Consider the following 18,022-nt stretch of genomic DNA (forward strand, 5'->3'; position numbering starts at 1 on the left):
AGTGGTTCATTCATGTACTTTTGTAAGTTTTGGTCCTGGGGCGATACCAAATATACCTTTTTCATTCTACTGGACATGCCTGGGTGTCTGGGTTTTTACCCTGGATATATATATATATATGTATATATATATATATATCTGCAAATAATAAAAGAACCAGACCTTTTAGTTTTTGGGAATGTTCACAGATGCGGGCAGCATGTAGTAGTAAGCTTGTAAATCTTCTATATTCGATGAATCTCACAATCATGGGACGTTGCATAAACTAGGCTTAATTTATACTTTTTTGCACAACATAACCACATTGCTCGCTGGAAATAACTTATTTTAAAGTGGCGTATCCACTCAGTGTGTTGCTTTTGTTGAAAAATCAGTTATTTGCTGTGAGTGACACCATCATGCAGAAAAGTACATAAATTGGGCTTTATTCATTGTCTCTGTTTTGCATGGCCTGCTTCCATACAGCTTGCATTAAAGTAATGGAAACTAATGGTTTACATTCTCAAAAACTGAACACAATAAGCCTATTTTACAGTAAAAATGTACAAGCAGACAGAACATAGGATTTTATTGCACTCAACAAACACTCAGTTTTCTCTCCAAACAAATGCATTCAATACAAGGGAGGGAGTGTCCTTAAAACACTTAAGCATAAAATTATCTTTGTAATTACATTGTTTTTGTGCTGACTTGAGTCATAACAGAAACACAATCTTTGTGCTAAGAAGCTTTCAGGACAGAGAGGTATTATTTACCATGGTAAAGTCAACAGTGGCTTAGTGCAATCATCTATAGGAGATGTGGGTCAGCCATGCTATGTCAGAGAGCTATACAATAAAAATCTACGTAAAATAACCATACACTGACTGAGAGGCAGCCAAACACTGAATAAACATATGACGATAGTTTGATCGTTGAGGTTTAGCTGTGGCAGTCAAAGTATTACACATAAAGTGTAGGTACAGTACTATATATATATATAAATACAACACATACATTTGTTGTGTGACATAGTGCATTATTGTGTTTGACGGCAGGTTAATTACTCAAAACGTGGACTGGAGGTGCCTGGTATAAAACTTTGTAAAATATTCAGATATCAAAGATAAAACGTACAGTTTTTGGCCCACCACTGTAGTAGTAATGCTGTTCATTGCATTCCGTCCATATATGACCAAAAATGGTAGCTGTGAATGTAGAAGCAATCACAGTATTTATTGGGGCCCCCCCGTGTGTGGAACCACTTGCCCTTGCACTAGTAAAAGTGTGGTGTGTGTGTGTGTGTGTGTGTGTGTGTGTGTGTGATTGCGTGCGTGCGTGTGTGTGCACGTGCGTGCCCACTACAGCCTTTCAAAGCCAATGGCGCAGAGCAGGAAGACGGCATAGAGAGACAAGAGCGAGAACCCCAGTTTGCGGTCCAACCTCCACCGATTCAGATGGACACTTAGAACCTGACACACACACGCACGCACGCACGCACGCACACACACACACACACACACACACACACACACAGAACAATTATTTACTACATGTATATTATGTAAAGAGTTACATATAGTTAAATGAAGACTCAGGTGTTTGCACTAGTGTAAATAGTACACAGGTATTTATCAATAATATGTATTTATTTATTTCATTCTACATGGCAACAGGCGAAAAGGTGGTTAGGTACAGACAGTTAGGTAATAGTACTCACAGTGAGCATGACTGAAGCCAGAAGCAGAATCACAGAATACAGCAGGCCTTTACTGTTGATGTACACCTGTAAAGCATTATGGAGCAAAGACTTAATTGGCCGTATTACCGTGAGTTTTATCCTAAGGGGGAACCAGCTTTCTTACGATACCTCGGTAAGTGAAGCATCACAGACAATGAGCTATAAAGCTAAACACTTAAAAATAGTGTAGTGCAATAAACATATTTGTGTTTTGAATTAATTGATACATTTTCAGTTTATGTTGCTTACACTGTAATATGATATGTGCAATAGCAGATTCTTACCACAGATCCATAGTTGACTATGAGTGTCCTCAGTGCCCAGGGGAAACCCAGCCCCAGCAGTACATCAAAGATATTACTGCCGATGGAGTTGGACACCGCCATATCCCCCATGCCTACAACACACATACACATTCAAGAATACAAACACAGAGCAAAACTATTGTCATAACACACATGGGTTCACCATGGACAATGTCTACATAACATGGTTAACTGCTGTATGTGCTAGAATCTGCCAGCCATTTCCACCTCAGCAATAGATTCATATTCAAGGTCAATATCTACTACTGCAGTGGTTGTCAACCTGTTTTGTGTGCGTGCGTGCGTGCTGATCTATCTGTGGAACCAAACTAAATGTCATGCCTAACTCCTATAACTCAGGAGTTAGGCATAACTCAATTAAGTGCTTGTCAAGGTTGGGGGTACCCAGTTCAAATATGATTATTCTGGGGGTCCCCAGTTCAAATATGATGCACACACACATACCCTGACGGGCGACAATGAGGCTGGCGATACAGTCTGGGACACTGGTGCCAGCCGCTAGGAAGGTGATGCCCATGATGACGTCCGGGATTCCCAGAGTGTAGCTGATTATGGTCACCTGGAGTGAGTTGCAGAGGAAGCATGTGACTTTGTGTAGACATCACTGTCTGACATTTCTGACATTTCCTTTTTTCTGTGTGTGTGTCTCTCTCACAGCTACATTTGTTGGAGGTGGCTTCATTGTCGGAATAACAGAGGCAACGTACAACCCTACTATGGGACTGATGTGGAGTGTCATGCCGTTAACTGGAGCCCTGTCCTTTGTTATTGGCAAGCCTTGTTTCTAATCATAACCAGAACTGTTCGATATCAGGTTCACTGAACCCACTAATTCTCTAGCTAGAGCTACGTGTACTGTGCATGCTGTTGTCAGAATAATAGTTCATGATAGTCACTGCATCTAAATCCCTCTTTCTCTTTGCTTTGATGAAGGTGGACTCTTCTTTGTCGAGCCAATGAGAAGCCAAATGTATATGTGTGTGTTTTAACATGCTTCAGCAGGAGGATTAACAGAGACAGAGCTTATTCTCTTGTCTCATATATGTCCCTGTGCCATTTGTTTGAAGTTGACAAAATAGAAAATGAAAAAAGAAAAAAAGAAAATGAAAAGTGAGTGTGTGCAAGTATTTATGCATATCTATCGAATCCACTGTGTGAATGCAGGAAGGTGTGCCTGCATGTGTTGTGAATGCACATTATCAATGTATCAAATAAATACATCTAATAATATATTCAATATGCCAATTTCTCCTTTCTAGTCCTTTAGTCACTGCTGACCCCTACTGGTTGCTCTTGGGAGGGTGTAGTGTAGAGTAGAGTAGACAACAAAGTTTGTCCTTGATGTGAAGTTGCCTTCTTACAGTAGTTTCACCAAGAGGGCTTAGGGCAGATAGATCACGCTATTCTTCCCACTTCTGCTGGCGCCTGTTGAACAGGTGCCTTGACCAACCTATACGAGTTACGAACGCAGTGACAGAGTTGCCTCTCCACCTGGCACCATGGAGGATTCGAACCACAGTGGTGGGCAGGAACTTTACCTCTGCACCGCACAGAGTGTATCTACATCTCATGAGCATAGTATTTCTGCGTGTGTGTTGAGTGTTTCATACCATCCAGACCATGAGGTAGGAGAAGAGGGCTATCCACAGGGTAGAGGCCAGGAAGGTGAGTAGGTACCAGCGCTCCCATCGTGGAAGTGCACAGTTAGGAATGCTGCAGTGGAGCAGTATGCTCACAGGCCACGATACAAGCCACTTGAAACTGTCACAAAACGTATCTGCGGAGACGTACAAATAATGTCAACGCGTGTGCGTGTGTGTGTGTGTGTTTTATATCTGTTTCCCACTCACCTGGCATGGTGAAGGGTCTGAATGGGGCCACGTCATCTTCGTCTTCGTCTTGCTCCTCCTCTTCCTCCATATCCTCTTTAGATTGGATCTCCTCTCCAGTCATCCTTTTCTCCCTGTCCCTCTCTCGCTCTCCCTCCAGGGATGACCCGTCTCCCTCTGCCGCCGCCCCGTTTTCCCTCCCCCACGGACCGCCAACGCATGACCCCCCCTCCTCACCTGTGCTGGCTCCGCCTTCCTCTAGGCCCTGAGCACGGATTAACCTCTGCCTCTGTAGTTGGGAGGAGAAGAGGGGAAAGGGTGGAGGGCGGAACGGGAAAGAAAGACAATAACAGTAGGGGCGAAAGACAGGTGGAGTATAAGAGAGAAGAAAGAGAAGATGGAAAAAATGTAAAACAGAAGGATTCAACCGTTAGTATAGGAAATTAATTTGGATGACCACCAAACATAAGAATATCATAGGAACAATGTAGGAACATCATACAAACATCATGGTCACATCATAAGAATAGCATAGGAACAATGTAGGAACATCATACAAACATCATAGGAACATGAACACTGGATCAAGGGAAACTGTCAGCCGGGCATGTCTTCAAATACACATTGTCAATATCCATACCATAGCACAGCAGCATGGCTGCAGATGAGGGGACGGCACTGACATTTTTACTTGCAGTTGGGATCAGCATGCAAAAGCACAGAGGCAAGGAAGTGGAGTGCAAGAGTGGAGTGAAGGATAGGGTCGGGGCAAAGGGTGACTGATGCATCATTATTAACATGCATCTTTGCAGAGCAATGGACCATGTCTCTCTGTGTGAGCACACATGAGCATTTCTTTCGTCTTTTTTCCAGTTTAAAAATGTCTCCCAATTTAATTGTTATGCCAATGTATAGTTGCTGACTCCTTCTACTTGGTCATGGGGAGTGTGTAGACAACCACGTGTGTCCACTGCTCTGATACAGGTGACATTTATAGTCATTTATTTTTACCTGACAGTGAAGAGTTTCACTGGGGGGATGTAGGATGTGTGCGAATAGGCACCCCGACCAACCTGTAGGAGCCCACAACTGGCTTCCAACATGCGAACACGGCCAATTGTGTTCGCTGGAGCACCCAGCCGGAGGCACTCAGGAATGTAACCCCTTACCCCAGTCTCTGTGCTGGGCAGAAACCCCTGCACCACCCTGAGGCTCTTTGGTGAGTAGACTACAATCTGATAACTGTTCTTTCCAGGAGATGGTATTACATATCCAAGCTACATTCCCAACCTCTTGCTGTACCAGCCTCCCTATTGTACCTACCTTTCTAAGCTCCCATCTGCCCCCCCCCCCCCCCCCCTACTGTATCTACCTTCTATATCGCAGACTGTACATGCCTCCCTACTGTACCTAGTACATTCCTAACCACCTACTTAGGAGCAAAACCCTGGTTTTCTGATGACATGTCATGAGTGAACAGGCTGACCTCGGGTCTGCCAGCATGCGGTGTACCTCATTGATGACCATGCGTCCTGCCATGCGCAGGCGGGTGTAGGGGGAGAAATGCGGGGTGATGAGAAGGCGGAGGCTTGCCTCTGAGAAGGAGAGCTGATGAGGGTGTAGACTCAGTAGCTCATCTACCATCACCACCCCCGAATCCTGACCAGCCATTGCACACGCATCTAGGAGTGTTGTTGAATGATGGGAAGGGCGGCGGGTACAGGAGGAGGAGATGGCAGAGGCAGGGAAAGAAAGTGCGATAAAGAAGTCACAGATTAAGTAAATGGAGAAGTTACAGAGACAGAAGTTACAGAAAAGTGAGAAAAGGAAGGAAATGGGTACAAGATAGTGAGACACGAAACACTCATAAATTGACGTGGACTAGCCTACTTCCATTTGGTTGTATCCACAGGAGAATAGAGTGAGCTTTTGTTGGCAGTCTGAATTGTGTCACAGGCTCTGTTTTAAACGTTAGAGTTTCCCATCTCACATATGATAATAAAAAGAGACCCTGTTTGTATCATTTGATGTATAGTTTCATTTGATGGTAAGAAAGAAACCATGTTTCTAACTCAATAATGGATGGGTTTATTTTCATGAACCTTGGTGGGAGTGGGGTAAAAAAATAAATACCCCCAAAAAAAATTTTTTGGAAAAAAGAAAATAATAATTTATAAAAAGAACTCCATGGCCATCCTCTCGGATTAGTGTAGCTTGATGGTGGCCTCTCTCTTTCCCTCTCACACAAACACACTCACTCACACACACCTGGCTTTAGCGGCACCATATCAGTGTCACAGTCTCCAATGTGTCCGACAGCGGTGGTCCGTCGCAGACTGCTCAGACAAGGCTGGTCTCCTCTGCCACAGTGCCTCTCCATTAAACCACGAAGTGGTCCGTTGAACCTACACACAGAAACAGTGGTGGAAAAAGACAGAAACCCATGTAGGCTCTGTGCCGACATGCATTTCCATTCTTTCAACAGTGCTCAGTCAGTACTCACTTCATGATGACGATGTAGATTACATACATAGACATCAGAATTATGGTCTCCCACCTGAAACACACACACACACACACACACACACACACACACACACACACACACACACACACACACACACACACACACACGTGTGCACACACAAACAAATAAGGAATTATGTTGCAAAACTTTGTCACATCAAAGATAACCTTGGCTTCAAATTAAATCTAGTATCCTAAAATTGTGTTTTTCTCACAATCTTACCACATGACTTTCTCATCGTAGATCACCTGCAATTACATTTTAAATATATGTTAATAACACCAAAAATCCTCAAAACAAACTAATCAAATGTTCAAAATGGCAAATGCACCAGCAACAACACTTAGTTACAGTATCACAGCATTGAATGTTGGTTTTACTTTTCTCCCATTAGAATCCCCTACATTTCTATGATTACTCCACTCACTTTAATCTTCATAGTGCAAGTGGCAGTTCCATTTCCCCACTTAAATTAGTTTTTCCATTATATTTCTCAAGCGGTTGATCAGATAGGCCAACATTCATTTTACGGTATCGCGGTGCACTCTATGCATAACATCAAGAGTTTTTAACCGCAGCCGTTTCAAGTATAGAGCTGAATGTGGAGTGGCAGTTGCAGAAATCAAGTGGAGCAGTGGATCTCAAGTAGGGTCAGTGGAATCCTTGGGGGAGTTCCAGGGGGTCCCCAGCAAAATGTGGCTGTTCAAAAATAGCAGATACAAAAGCTCACAGTGCGAGCTTGTACATCTGTTTTGTGCCAGGGGTCCCTGGCACAAAACATTTTCAGGTGGGGATCCAATCATCCAATCCACTAAGCAACTCATAGCAAAGGGGTGAATACCTAGCCTGGCTAATAAGCCAGACTAATATCACACAACACTGTCGCGGTATATCAGTCTGGGCTGGCTCCACTTGGATTTCATTTCCCGGGGAACATTTTCTCTTCGACGCAATTGGTCAGAGCTACTGTCAGTCAAAGGTCTCAAGCATTGAACGTCACTGTACCAAAGCCAGCCTATATTGCATACCGTGTCCCGATTGGTCCGACCTGTTCTCTGCTGTAGGAAAGAGGCGTGCTACTGAGCCTCGCCAGACCGTAATCCGCTGGTAGGCAACTTTTTTTTGCCAACGGCTGATTCGGTCTGGTTTATTAACCAGGCTAGTGAATACCAACCACGTTTGGAGGCGCTACCCACACGTTTAGCTGTGTTGCTCATTCCAACGCCTGATCCTTACAATCTATACCTCGTTGTAAAGATGACTAATCAACGATTAAAATTATATAAAATTCAATACCAATTGGTATTATTAAAGTGGAGACATAATGGACCAAAGTTAAGTTTCCGAACTTTTGTTGCTGAGTTTATATATCAATTTGGGCAGAAAAAAGTTTGAGAATCCATTACACAAAGTGGTTTCAAATGGTTTAACTGTAGGCTCTCACCAGAATAAGCACAAGGATGGATAGGATGTAGAAGATAGAATCACGGAACAGTGGCCACCAGCTCAGAATGATGGGCTAAGAAAGTGATTACACGCACGCACGCACGCACGCACGCACGCACACGCACACGCACACACACACACACACACACACACACACACACACACACGCATTACAGCAATAGAAAGGTGTTCATCAGATCAAAATAAATGGAATGGCATGCTCAACTTCATTAGCCTTGCTCCAGTCCCTGAATCGCTAGCCATGCCCATTAAAAAAATATGTTCTGGTATAATGAAGTGAAACGAAATAAAAATTCAGGCTGAGTGTCAGGCTTAAAACTTCATAGTGTTTTATTATGTAACAGATGCAGACTCATAGATACACAAACAATAGTCCACACTCACTTAGCCTTTGGTTGATGAGTTATTGGTGCACGTCAGTATTCAAGGATGAACACACTTCAGCCCAAATAGTCAGGGGATATAAAAATAAATCTGGGAATAGATTCCTTACCAGGAACTTTCTTCACAATGTGTTTGTAAAGGTGTCTACTGTCTAGTAGAAAATATCAGATCTACAAGCTCACAATGTGTCACACCACCATGTATTGTGTGCTTGTAGATCTGTCACGGTCACAGACTTTGCCCATCTAGATGTTGTATTTCTGTTATGTTTTACTTGTTTTGATTCTATGTTCTGCTTATCTAGATGTTCGAGTCATTGTTTGGTGTCAGTTCATCTTGTTAGTTTGAGTTCGTGTTATCTCTGTTCACCTTTATTAAAACACCCAGCCATCACCACCTGCCTGGCTGTCCTGCTTTTGGGTCCTCACCTCACCAGAACGTGACAAGATCGGCTATTTTCAAATGGCCAAAATATATATTGGGCTGAAGTGGTTTAAACTAAAGTTTTCAAATAATTGTAGTGAAGTAAAAGTATAATGTTTGCCTCTGAGAAGTACAATAATTTGGATATATTTTAACTTAAGTACAGTAGGCCTACTTGGGTAAATGCAGTGCCAATAAATGACCAAACACTTGCACTGGCGGTGCAGACTAGTGTAGACTAGTGTTACTTACAGAACATTGAACGTATATTTCTACAATAAAGACATAATCTGTATTCTGCACAAATAATTGGAATCAGTTCATTTATATCATTTATATATTATGTAACTGCAATCTGAATCAATATCACACCAGTTACTTCTTTAATTTGAGCAAAACACTTAGAAGAGTGAGCCTCAACAGTAAAGTTTCCAGTGTGGACATTTAAATTACCTGGCCAGCAAAGATGCCACAAATGCCAATGATGACTAGGATGTTAAACACAGCTGATCCTACAATGGTTCCCACACCAAGGTCTCCCTTTGTGATAAACACTCCTGAAGGAACAGAGAAAGAGAGAAAGGTTTTTTCCTTACCCAACTGTCAGGTAAATGGCATTAGGCCCTAACGCTATATTTGCTGCCCACTTATTAGACCAGTATTTATGTACCAATTTTCACCTAGTGGTAGTCCTAAATTAATGATCTTTGCTGTAGTCCCGGGTTTCCAGGAGGTGCCATACGCGTGTCACTGTCCCATAGCTTTGTTTGATTGGCTTGGCAGCAGATTTGACGGGGAACACAAATGACACCTTCATGTGCGCTTCCTGTTCAAATCTGATGGCAGGCAAATCAAATGAAGCTACGGGAAACTGAACCGGTATAATAAACGGTTATGCCACCTAGGGAAAGCTGGGACTACAGCCAGTTTCAAGAGTTGATCACAGCACTACACTCAAACACTTGTGAAGATAATTTACAAACAAACAAGATAGCAAAAAATTAAACCCCATTGTTTTATGTAGATGTTGTTGGAGTACTAGACTTAATCGATCCTTACTTTTTTATGACACGTTATACACATGCCTATCTTATGCCCAAGAAGACTATATTATCGTAATATAGGCTACTGTTATGGCAACCACAGCCTGAATTATTTTCATCAGAGATTGCTATACACAGGAAATCAGGCACACAAATCACAAAACAAAGCTCAATCTTTGGATCAGCAGGGACTTTTTTTGAGGGGTGCTAGCCCCTCCTATGCACAGCTTGTGTGTGTGTGTGTGTGTGTGTGTGTGTGTGTGTGTGTGTGTGTGTGTGTGTGTGTGTGTGTGTGAGCATGGAATGGGTCCGGAATGCAAAGTTTTGTGGCTGAGCACGGAATGTGATGTATGATGATGTATGATGATAAGAGTGCCCCTCGCTTCACAGGATTGTGACTTTTGAGGGGCGCTATCCCCTCCTATGGCCAGCTTTGTGTGTTTGTGTGTACCACGGAATGTGATGATTTGATTGGGCAAGCACGGAATGTGATGAGTATAATGTTTGCCTCTGAGAAGTACAGAAATTTGGATATATATTTCATCAATGTGATTTCAGGTGATTGGAGCTCTGAAGGCCTATTCATAGTCTGGATTTTCGGTGGTGAGGTGACCACCGCTCCGGTGGTGAGCTGACCACCGGAGCTGAAATAACGTTGAGCGGTGGTGAGTAAAAACCGAGAGAAGGGCTGGAGCGGTGGCGGTGGTTTGCTCTTCACCGCGGCGCGTGACGTCATGTTGTAGTTCGGTGGTCACCTAACAACCGAAAATCCAGACTATGTATGAGCCTTGAGGCCCAATCAGATGAAGAGCGATATGATTGCAGATGTCGATAATACACAGAACTCAAACAGTATCGATGTTCACCATACTGACCAATCAGGGAGGTGAAGAGCTCAGGAGCGGAGCTCCCGGCTGCCATGAAGGTCGCCCCAGCAACATCCTCGCTGAGTTGAAGGTTCTGTAAAGGAAAGGCCAGTGAGGGCAGTCATAGGATCTGTTTGTCTGCTTTAGATTCAGAGACTACAGAAACATTTTCCATTGTTGGCACTTATGATTCCTCCTGGAGTCCTTACCTCCGATATCTTTTCCAGGGACGGCACAAAATAAACGTCACACACGATGGCGAGGGCGTAGAACATGTAGATGGCCTAGGATTTACAGAAGACAGATTATTGTCAAGTGTATTAGTGAATTTGACTCTGACACTACTCACAGTAGGTGAGTGAGTGAGTGTGTGTGACTGTGTGTGTGACTGTGTGTGTGTGTGTGTGTGTGTGTGTGTGTGTGTGTGTGTGTGTGTGTGTGTGTGTGTGTGTGTGTGTGTGTGTGTGTGTGTGTCTGTGTGTGCGCACGTGTGCATGTGTGTGTACATTCACCATACATTCAAGCTGAATTACCTTTTTTGCAAGACCATACTTACACAAAGAACGTGTAGGACTACTGCTCCCTGCTGCCTCTGCTTCGGGGTAAATAGGTCCTCAGGAAACTCATGAATGGCTGTGAGGACATTGATATGGAGATGACAGGTATTTTATTTAGATTTTATACAAGGGCACATCAGAAAGATCGATAATACAATGATTTTGAATGGAATTATTCTCGAAAAATAATTGAATGTATAATAAGAGACCATTATTTTAGAGGTTTATTTAGTGACTTATTTGTCTCCTTTTAGTATGAGGAATATTGTGAGTTTCTACTGGCATAGTACAATATGTATAGCTTCCCTTTTTTTATTTCAGCCTTTAATAACTTTGTGTCTAAACATATAAGCTAAAACTATTACAAACTCAGCTGTAAAATCTTTATTGTAAATCCAAACTCATATTCTCTCCATCTCTCTTTCCCCTGCATGCATATGCACATCCTAGCACAGAAATGTAATACTGACAGTACCACAAAATAAACAATGGTAGAATTATAATATTGTGTATATCCACAATCTCTCTCCCTTTCCCCTATCTACCTCTTTCTATAGCAGCGCGCACACACACACACACACACACACACACACACACACACACACACACACACACACACACACACACACACACACACACACACACACACACACACACACACACACACACACACACACACACACACACACACACACACACACACACGAGTGAGAGCTCCTGATGAGAGGGTACCAATCAGTGGGTCATTACGATAGGGCAGCCACTTTGAACAGTTCCACACAGCTCCAGCATCCAAGGACATGAAATTCAGCATTCAGTTTCCTAGCAACTAGAGCCTCAAAGGCCTAACTGTGTCTAAGCATCTATCTGCACACTTAGAAACAAATGAAGATCGATGGGGAGATCTAGACAGATTGATGCATGGCACGGTCAGGTCAGATAAAACAGATGAAGAGATAGAATGTCACTCTCCATCATACACACACACATGAGGACATTTTAACGTATCTTTACTGCCAACTGCAAATCCTTATCGTACACTATACACAGCACAATCCCCATAAATGGATGGCCAAATGGAAACTTGTAGCCTCTGTAACGCTGAGGATTTGACTGTGTAACTTGCATGACTATCATAGCCCTATAACCATAATCTCATCCAGCCCTACTTTTATCACATTCTGATGCCCTTTCCCCCAGCTCTGGTGTGCAGCTGAATGCCCTCAGTCACAACAAGTGATCAATGTTTAACCCTGCACTATATCTTTATTATTATTTTCCATGACACACACACACACACACACACACACACACACAGGAACACGCACACGCACGCACGCACACACACACACACACACACACACACACACACACACACTTCCCACCAGCTGTAGGAGTGTTTGAGGTCTGGTTGCCTTCTCTCTCATGGTCGAGCTCTCTCTTGGACCAGGATAAGACATCATCCTCACTGGTTCCTCGACACTCTATAGAGACATGATATATTTTTGTTCATGCATACAAATTAATAAACAGATACATTGTATTTACATTAAATGTAGGCCTATTTAGCCTAAATGCCATGCAGCATCAGTTAATGGAGCCATTTTACAACTGTATTGTATTGAATTTAGCCTATTTGTTACAGTATATTCAAAAGTCTACTCGGTGTGAAGCATCATATTTCAACTGGATATAAGAACGCACCTGTGACGTGAATAAAGTGCATGAAGCAGCTGGCTGCAGTCATACCGACTCCAAAGACGCAGAACCGCAGGAGGAGCCGCGTGCGCCTCTGTCTCACCGCCGCCGGCGCCTTCATTTCGCCGCGCGCTGCTGCCTACGGTCTCCAGACTCAGAACATGTCGCGGCGGCGGTCGGTAGTCATGGTGGTACTGGACTGGTACCTACCGACTAGTCTATGGCTATTAGCCTACTGGATTGCTATTCTTTTCTGTGCCGTTGATTTTAATGTAGGCTCCATCCACTTACAGTTGACTGTCGTGGATCATCAGTCGCATCTCGCGGCGTCGTACAATCAACGCCAACGCAGCATCCCTTCACAGAGACGACAGACGAGTCAACAATAAATTCCACTACAGGCTAGAGTAGAGTAGGAAATAGACGTCGCGCACGGAGAATTAGGTTTGAGGTGAAAATGTCCCTATAGGGCAGGCTCAGATTTTGATCACATCCCCTTGCGTTCCAACTCTCTCTCTCATCCCCGATAAACGGTTCTCCTTTTATCATTTCGTCACAGGGAGGGGGGGGTGTTTTCGAGGTGTCACTGAGAAGACCACCAGTGAGCGCGCCTCTTGGGTGGGGCGACCGGCGCCCATATTCTGGTCTATTTTAGACAACCAGTATAGTATAGCCTATAGGCTGCTTATATCAATGAGGAAAAAGGGAAACTTAAAATATTTATATTTCTCACGTAACTTACTTGTGGTTATGAAAGCAGATTCAAACATGTATGGCTATAACTGTGAATTCAGTAGGCCGTCGGCGTCTACATCATTGTATCAGTGGACAAAATTAAGCCAGATAACATTTTAATAATTAAAGTAATCAAACATAAATCACATTATAAACAGGCTATTTAAAAATGTCAAATACTTACAAAAACAATATTTTTGGTTGTAGCATATTATGGCCTACATGTGCAATTAAGACAAACAAAAAAGTCAATCAAAATAAATGTGTATTGCATTTAAAGGCCAAGACAATGTAAAAGGAAACAATAAAGAAACCGGTTGTTTCTAAAGCTGAAATTATACGATTGTAAACAAAACAAGCTGTGGAAGGAAATGTCATAGAATACTGGCAATTAAATCGGCAATCCATAACGTCATATGTCCACCCTGGGATTTGTACCCCAGCCCATGCAGTCTAGTGCATGTGATCAGGCAAGAGGCGGACAGGGGATACGCACTTATATGTTTCAGACACATTAACCAGCCCTACCCGAGTCCTGACACCAGGGTGTATATCTCTCAACGGAAGACCACCTCCAACCACTGCAGATGTGCTATAGATTGCATTATTAAAGACTTGAGACCGATTCTACAAATGCGGCAATGCCTTCTAATTCAGTAGTTCTCAAAGACTTTTGTAATTCCAAATTAGTCGTTGAATGTTGAAAAATAGCAGATGTATACTGTACTCTGTACATTGTACAAGCTCACAGCACGGCACGGCTGTGAGCTTGTATATCTGCTATCCTTGAATAGCCAATGCAAAGATTAAAAATTACCCAGATGCTTTCCCAGTCTTAATGGGTTAACATACTCTAGCATAAGAGGTAACTTAAAATACAGTTTTATTCATTAAAATAAGTTATGGATTACAGCTCTAAGGTGCACAATGCTGTATTTTCCGGATGTTTTGCTTTTTTATGCAGTTTTTCCGAAACACAACTGTGTAAAGGAAGCTCATGATACTGTTATGACCTTATAAATAAGGGAATTTCAGCAAACTAGCCACTAAAGTTTAGTGGCTAGTTTGCTGAAATTCACTTATTTCATTCATGAAGGTTTAGTGACTAAACCTTCATGAATGACCAATACTTTGAGGATACAAAAAATCAGCATGAGCAATACAATATACCAAATTACAAACGAAACAAAAAACATTCACTTTTTCAGTGTAATTTTCAGTGCTTGGAGTTTCACAGAACACATTTTGATTTTGTCCTATCTTACAAGGCGTGTCAGGTCATTAGCACGCCTTGCTTTGCTGTGGAGTGTACTGTTAACTGGTCGAAGTTCAGAGGTCTAGATTAATCAACGTTCAATAACAGAACTGTCCACTAACTCATCCTCTCGCAGCAGAGACCAAGGGTAGGTTGGATACTTCAAACTCAGCTGTTAATGACCACTACATTCTAGGTGCTCCTCTACCCAGGCCACTTATCTCTAAACCCAGATGAATCGCCGCAACTCCCTTTCCCTTTCCCATACTCCCACTGGTCTTCTCTCCTCGTTACCCAGTCACATTCCACATCACCAAAATAAACTGGGACGGCCTATCAAACGGCGACCATTTGCCATGCGTGTGTTACCGCACAGGTTCCAGCGACCCTGTGACCTGGAAATGTAACCCATCTCCAGGCAGGGGTGACGGGATGAGCGGGCAGAGCCAGCAGAGGTACCAGCGGGTGCCCAGGTAGTGGTACAAGTTGCCCAGGATCCCCAGGTTATAGGGCCGACGGGTCGAGTACCATTCTCTGGTGGTCTGGCCGCGCAGCAACAGGATGATGTGGAAGAAGAGGAAGGATGACACGAGTAGGAACCCCACCACGCAGGTGTCGGCAATGAAGGCAAAGGCAAATGCACGTGCTGAGACCTGACCTATATATAGGAAGACAGAAGGGACAGTTTCATGTTACAGGCAGTGAAAATGCACCAGACTGGGGTTAAAGACCTGAAAACAACAGATTCAGTCTGGGATCTTCATCCTGATATTATACAGTAAATGAGGTGCAGTACATTTTTTTATGTGCCACTTCTACAGTCTGTTTTCAACAAATTATTTGCCAGGCGAGGTTTACAGATTCTGTAGGCACATCTGCTATTTTTGAGACATTTTAGAAAAATGTTGAAAGTAGTGTTTGTAACTAAGAAAGGTGACTGGTCGCACACACCAAGACTACATTTGTTTTTATTCTTTATAACATCGAATGGCAGACGTTTAGGCTATCCAGCCTTCATCAGTGTGAAGTCTTGGTGTGTGTGTGTCTGTGTGACCCATCACCTTTCTTACAATGTTGATTTGAACGGGTAGCGCACCATAAGTCAGAAAATCTTTGAATAATTTAGCATTTTATTTTTGAACACAAATGTTCTCTTCTGGGGGTCCCTGGCACAAATACATTTCAGATGGGGGCCCGTCTCTCTTTCGCAAACGTGTGTGCATCACACACACACACACTGACTTTCCCCACACAAACAAACACACTGACCTGATAACAACATGATCCAGGGTATGAGCAGCAGCAGAACGCTGTGCAGTGTCACGCCCTCCTTCAGGATGACGATGAACACCTCGGCGTTCATCACCACAGCGTACAGGAGCCCCGACCACATGAACAGCAGGCAGCTCAGGAAGTAGCGGTAGTTGCGGAGGCCCACGCACTGGCTGAAGAAGACGCAGTGGTGATCCCTCCTGAGGACGCACACCTTGCAGTCGTAGCAGTGGGAACAGCGCGGGGGTGTGTGTGTCTCGCAGGTGTAACAGTACCTAGAGAAAAGACGATGTTTGTTTTTCTTGGCTTGTGTTTTACATGTCATGCCCAATATCATAACCAATTATTAGTTAACTTTGAAATCATCAACAATTCATTTTAGGGGTCTTTAGGTAAAGCTAACACCATTGTATCTGTGGAGAAATTAGTACATTTCTTGCCTGGTGATGGATACTTGGGTATATGGGAGTCATTTTTCAAAGGGTTAAAAGCAAAATCTTTCTGTGACATGACACATGATGATGCCAAAAATAACGCAATATATACTCCACAGTCCACACAAGCCCTGAACAGCGTGTTGTTTGTTTAATACCTCCATCCCTGGCCCATGCCATCGCCCAAAAACACTCCTTTGATACTGGGGTCGGTTTTCAGAAACATCGAGGCGTTCCAGCAGATGTTGCCCAACATGAAGTACTGTGCGAGCAGGTGCACAACCTTCCACCAGGAAGACCACATCACGGTCTTGGTGCGGTCAGCAGCCTCCAGCGGAGGCTCCATCAGGACCAGGTAGCTCACCTCTCCCGTGATGGAGAACACGAGCACGGTGTTGAGGACCACGGGGAGGTAGCTACACACCGTCTCAGCCCGAGAGTACACGTTGCTGGCAAAACTGGCCATGGTCATGTTTCTCTTTCTCAACTCGTCGACTTACTTGAAGAAGCAATCAACGGGAGGACTGCTTTCATAGATGGACAGACGGAGCTAAATCAAAGCGCTAAATCATTGCAGCGTTTGCCGTCTAACTTAACGGCATGACATCCACGTGATATTTATCAAATAACTACAATGCGAACACCGCTGATATACTGGAGTAGTGTTGACAACCTGTGCCTTGTATATTGAGCGAGCGACGCTTTCTCGTGCTATGTGTTACATATAAATATAACCCCCCAGTACGTGTTGCTGCATATTATGTTCCGCTCAATCCGCTGTAAAAACTGCAGTAGGCCTGCCCTATCATGAACCAAGTGAATGTTCATTGTTCAGACAGAGCAGGTGTTGTTGTTAACAATAATAATTATTAGCCTTTTTAACATATTTTATGACTTACATCTATGTGTACATTAAATACATATATGTATTTAATGTACATTAAATATCATTGTAGGCCTATTGTTCTTAAACAAAATATTAAAGGTGTAATATCTGGCACAAATGTGCTACTTACTTTTCCTCACACAATATGTATTTATTTTATAATCATAATCTGTATTCTATTTTTATTGTTGTTATTTTTATGGTATACGTTTCCATGTAGTATTTTTCCAAGTGCCAAATCATTTCTCATCATCTGTCATAATTCTAAATGTGGTGATTTATCAGAATCAACAGGGTTGCAGCCTGCAACCCTGCAACTTGCAGGCCACACACTGTGACAGTAAAACCTGTAGTACAGGAAATCTATGGAAAATACAGGATCAACCTCTAACTAATTGCAAAAAAACCGAACTCAGCTGATTTTGCATCTTCAATATATCCTGAATAACAGAAAGAAAGTTGCCTGGAATTGTCTGAGGGGAAAGTGTTGAAAATAGCCTGTACAGTGTGGCCACCATTGACATCCTATTAAGGTAATATTTTCTAAATGTCCTTATGCTTTAAGTAGCATGTGACATATCAAACTAGGGGGTTTTCATG

General features: G+C 43.0%; 2 protein-coding genes across 2 annotated transcripts; both read right to left on the reverse strand.

The window, feature by feature from the left end:
* Window positions 1-551: 551 nt before the first annotated feature.
* slc24a6a (solute carrier family 24 member 6a) lies at window positions 552-13,263 on the reverse strand. The gene is made up of 17 exons (XM_079501624.1): window positions 12,847-13,263; window positions 12,528-12,626; window positions 11,142-11,218; window positions 10,795-10,869; window positions 10,595-10,679; window positions 9,130-9,233; window positions 7,847-7,921; window positions 6,625-6,650; window positions 6,379-6,432; window positions 6,144-6,280; window positions 5,388-5,557; window positions 3,897-4,164; window positions 3,657-3,823; window positions 2,491-2,605; window positions 2,005-2,117; window positions 1,700-1,765; window positions 552-1,451 (listed from the first exon to the last, which is right to left on the reverse strand). The coding sequence occupies exons 1-17, from the start codon at window positions 12,959-12,961 to the stop codon at window positions 1,341-1,343; spliced, it is 1,857 nt and encodes a 618-aa protein (XP_079357750.1). The 5' UTR covers window positions 12,962-13,263; the 3' UTR covers window positions 552-1,340.
* A 411-nt stretch (window positions 13,264-13,674) lies between these two features.
* zdhhc24 (zDHHC palmitoyltransferase 24) lies at window positions 13,675-17,267 on the reverse strand. The gene is made up of 3 exons (XM_079501466.1): window positions 16,695-17,267; window positions 16,100-16,377; window positions 13,675-15,488 (listed from the first exon to the last, which is right to left on the reverse strand). Exons 1-3 carry the CDS (start codon window positions 17,006-17,008, stop codon window positions 15,196-15,198), a joined length of 885 nt encoding a protein of 294 aa, XP_079357592.1. The 5' UTR covers window positions 17,009-17,267; the 3' UTR covers window positions 13,675-15,195.
* Between the last annotated feature and the right edge of the window lie 755 nt (window positions 17,268-18,022).

This window comes from Electrona antarctica (genome assembly GCF_951216825.1).
Source record: "Electrona antarctica genome assembly, chromosome: 1".
NCBI classification, from domain to species: Eukaryota; Metazoa; Chordata; class Actinopteri; order Myctophiformes; family Myctophidae; genus Electrona; species Electrona antarctica.

Coding starts and splice junctions, on each gene's coding strand:
- slc24a6a (XM_079501624.1), bottom strand. CDS start 12,961: ATGAAGGCGCCGGCGGCGGTGAGACAGAGGCGCACGCGGCTCCTCCTG. Junction 9,234..10,594: donor GCTCTTCACCTCCCTGATTG/GTCAGTATGGTG, acceptor CTGTTCCTTCAG/GAGTGTTTATCACAAAGGGA. Junction 6,651..7,846: donor CCATCCTTGTGCTTATTCTG/GTGAGAGCCTAC, acceptor ATGTAATTGCAG/GTGATCTACGATGAGAAAGT.
- zdhhc24 (XM_079501466.1), bottom strand. CDS start 17,008: ATGACCATGGCCAGTTTTGCCAGCAACGTGTACTCTCGGGCTGAGACG. Junction 16,378..16,694: donor GGCATGGGCCAGGGATGGAG/GTATTAAACAAA, acceptor TCTTTTCTCTAG/GTACTGTTACACCTGCGAGA. Junction 15,489..16,099: donor CTGGATCATGTTGTTATCAG/GTCAGTGTGTTT, acceptor TCCTATATATAG/GTCAGGTCTCAGCACGTGCA.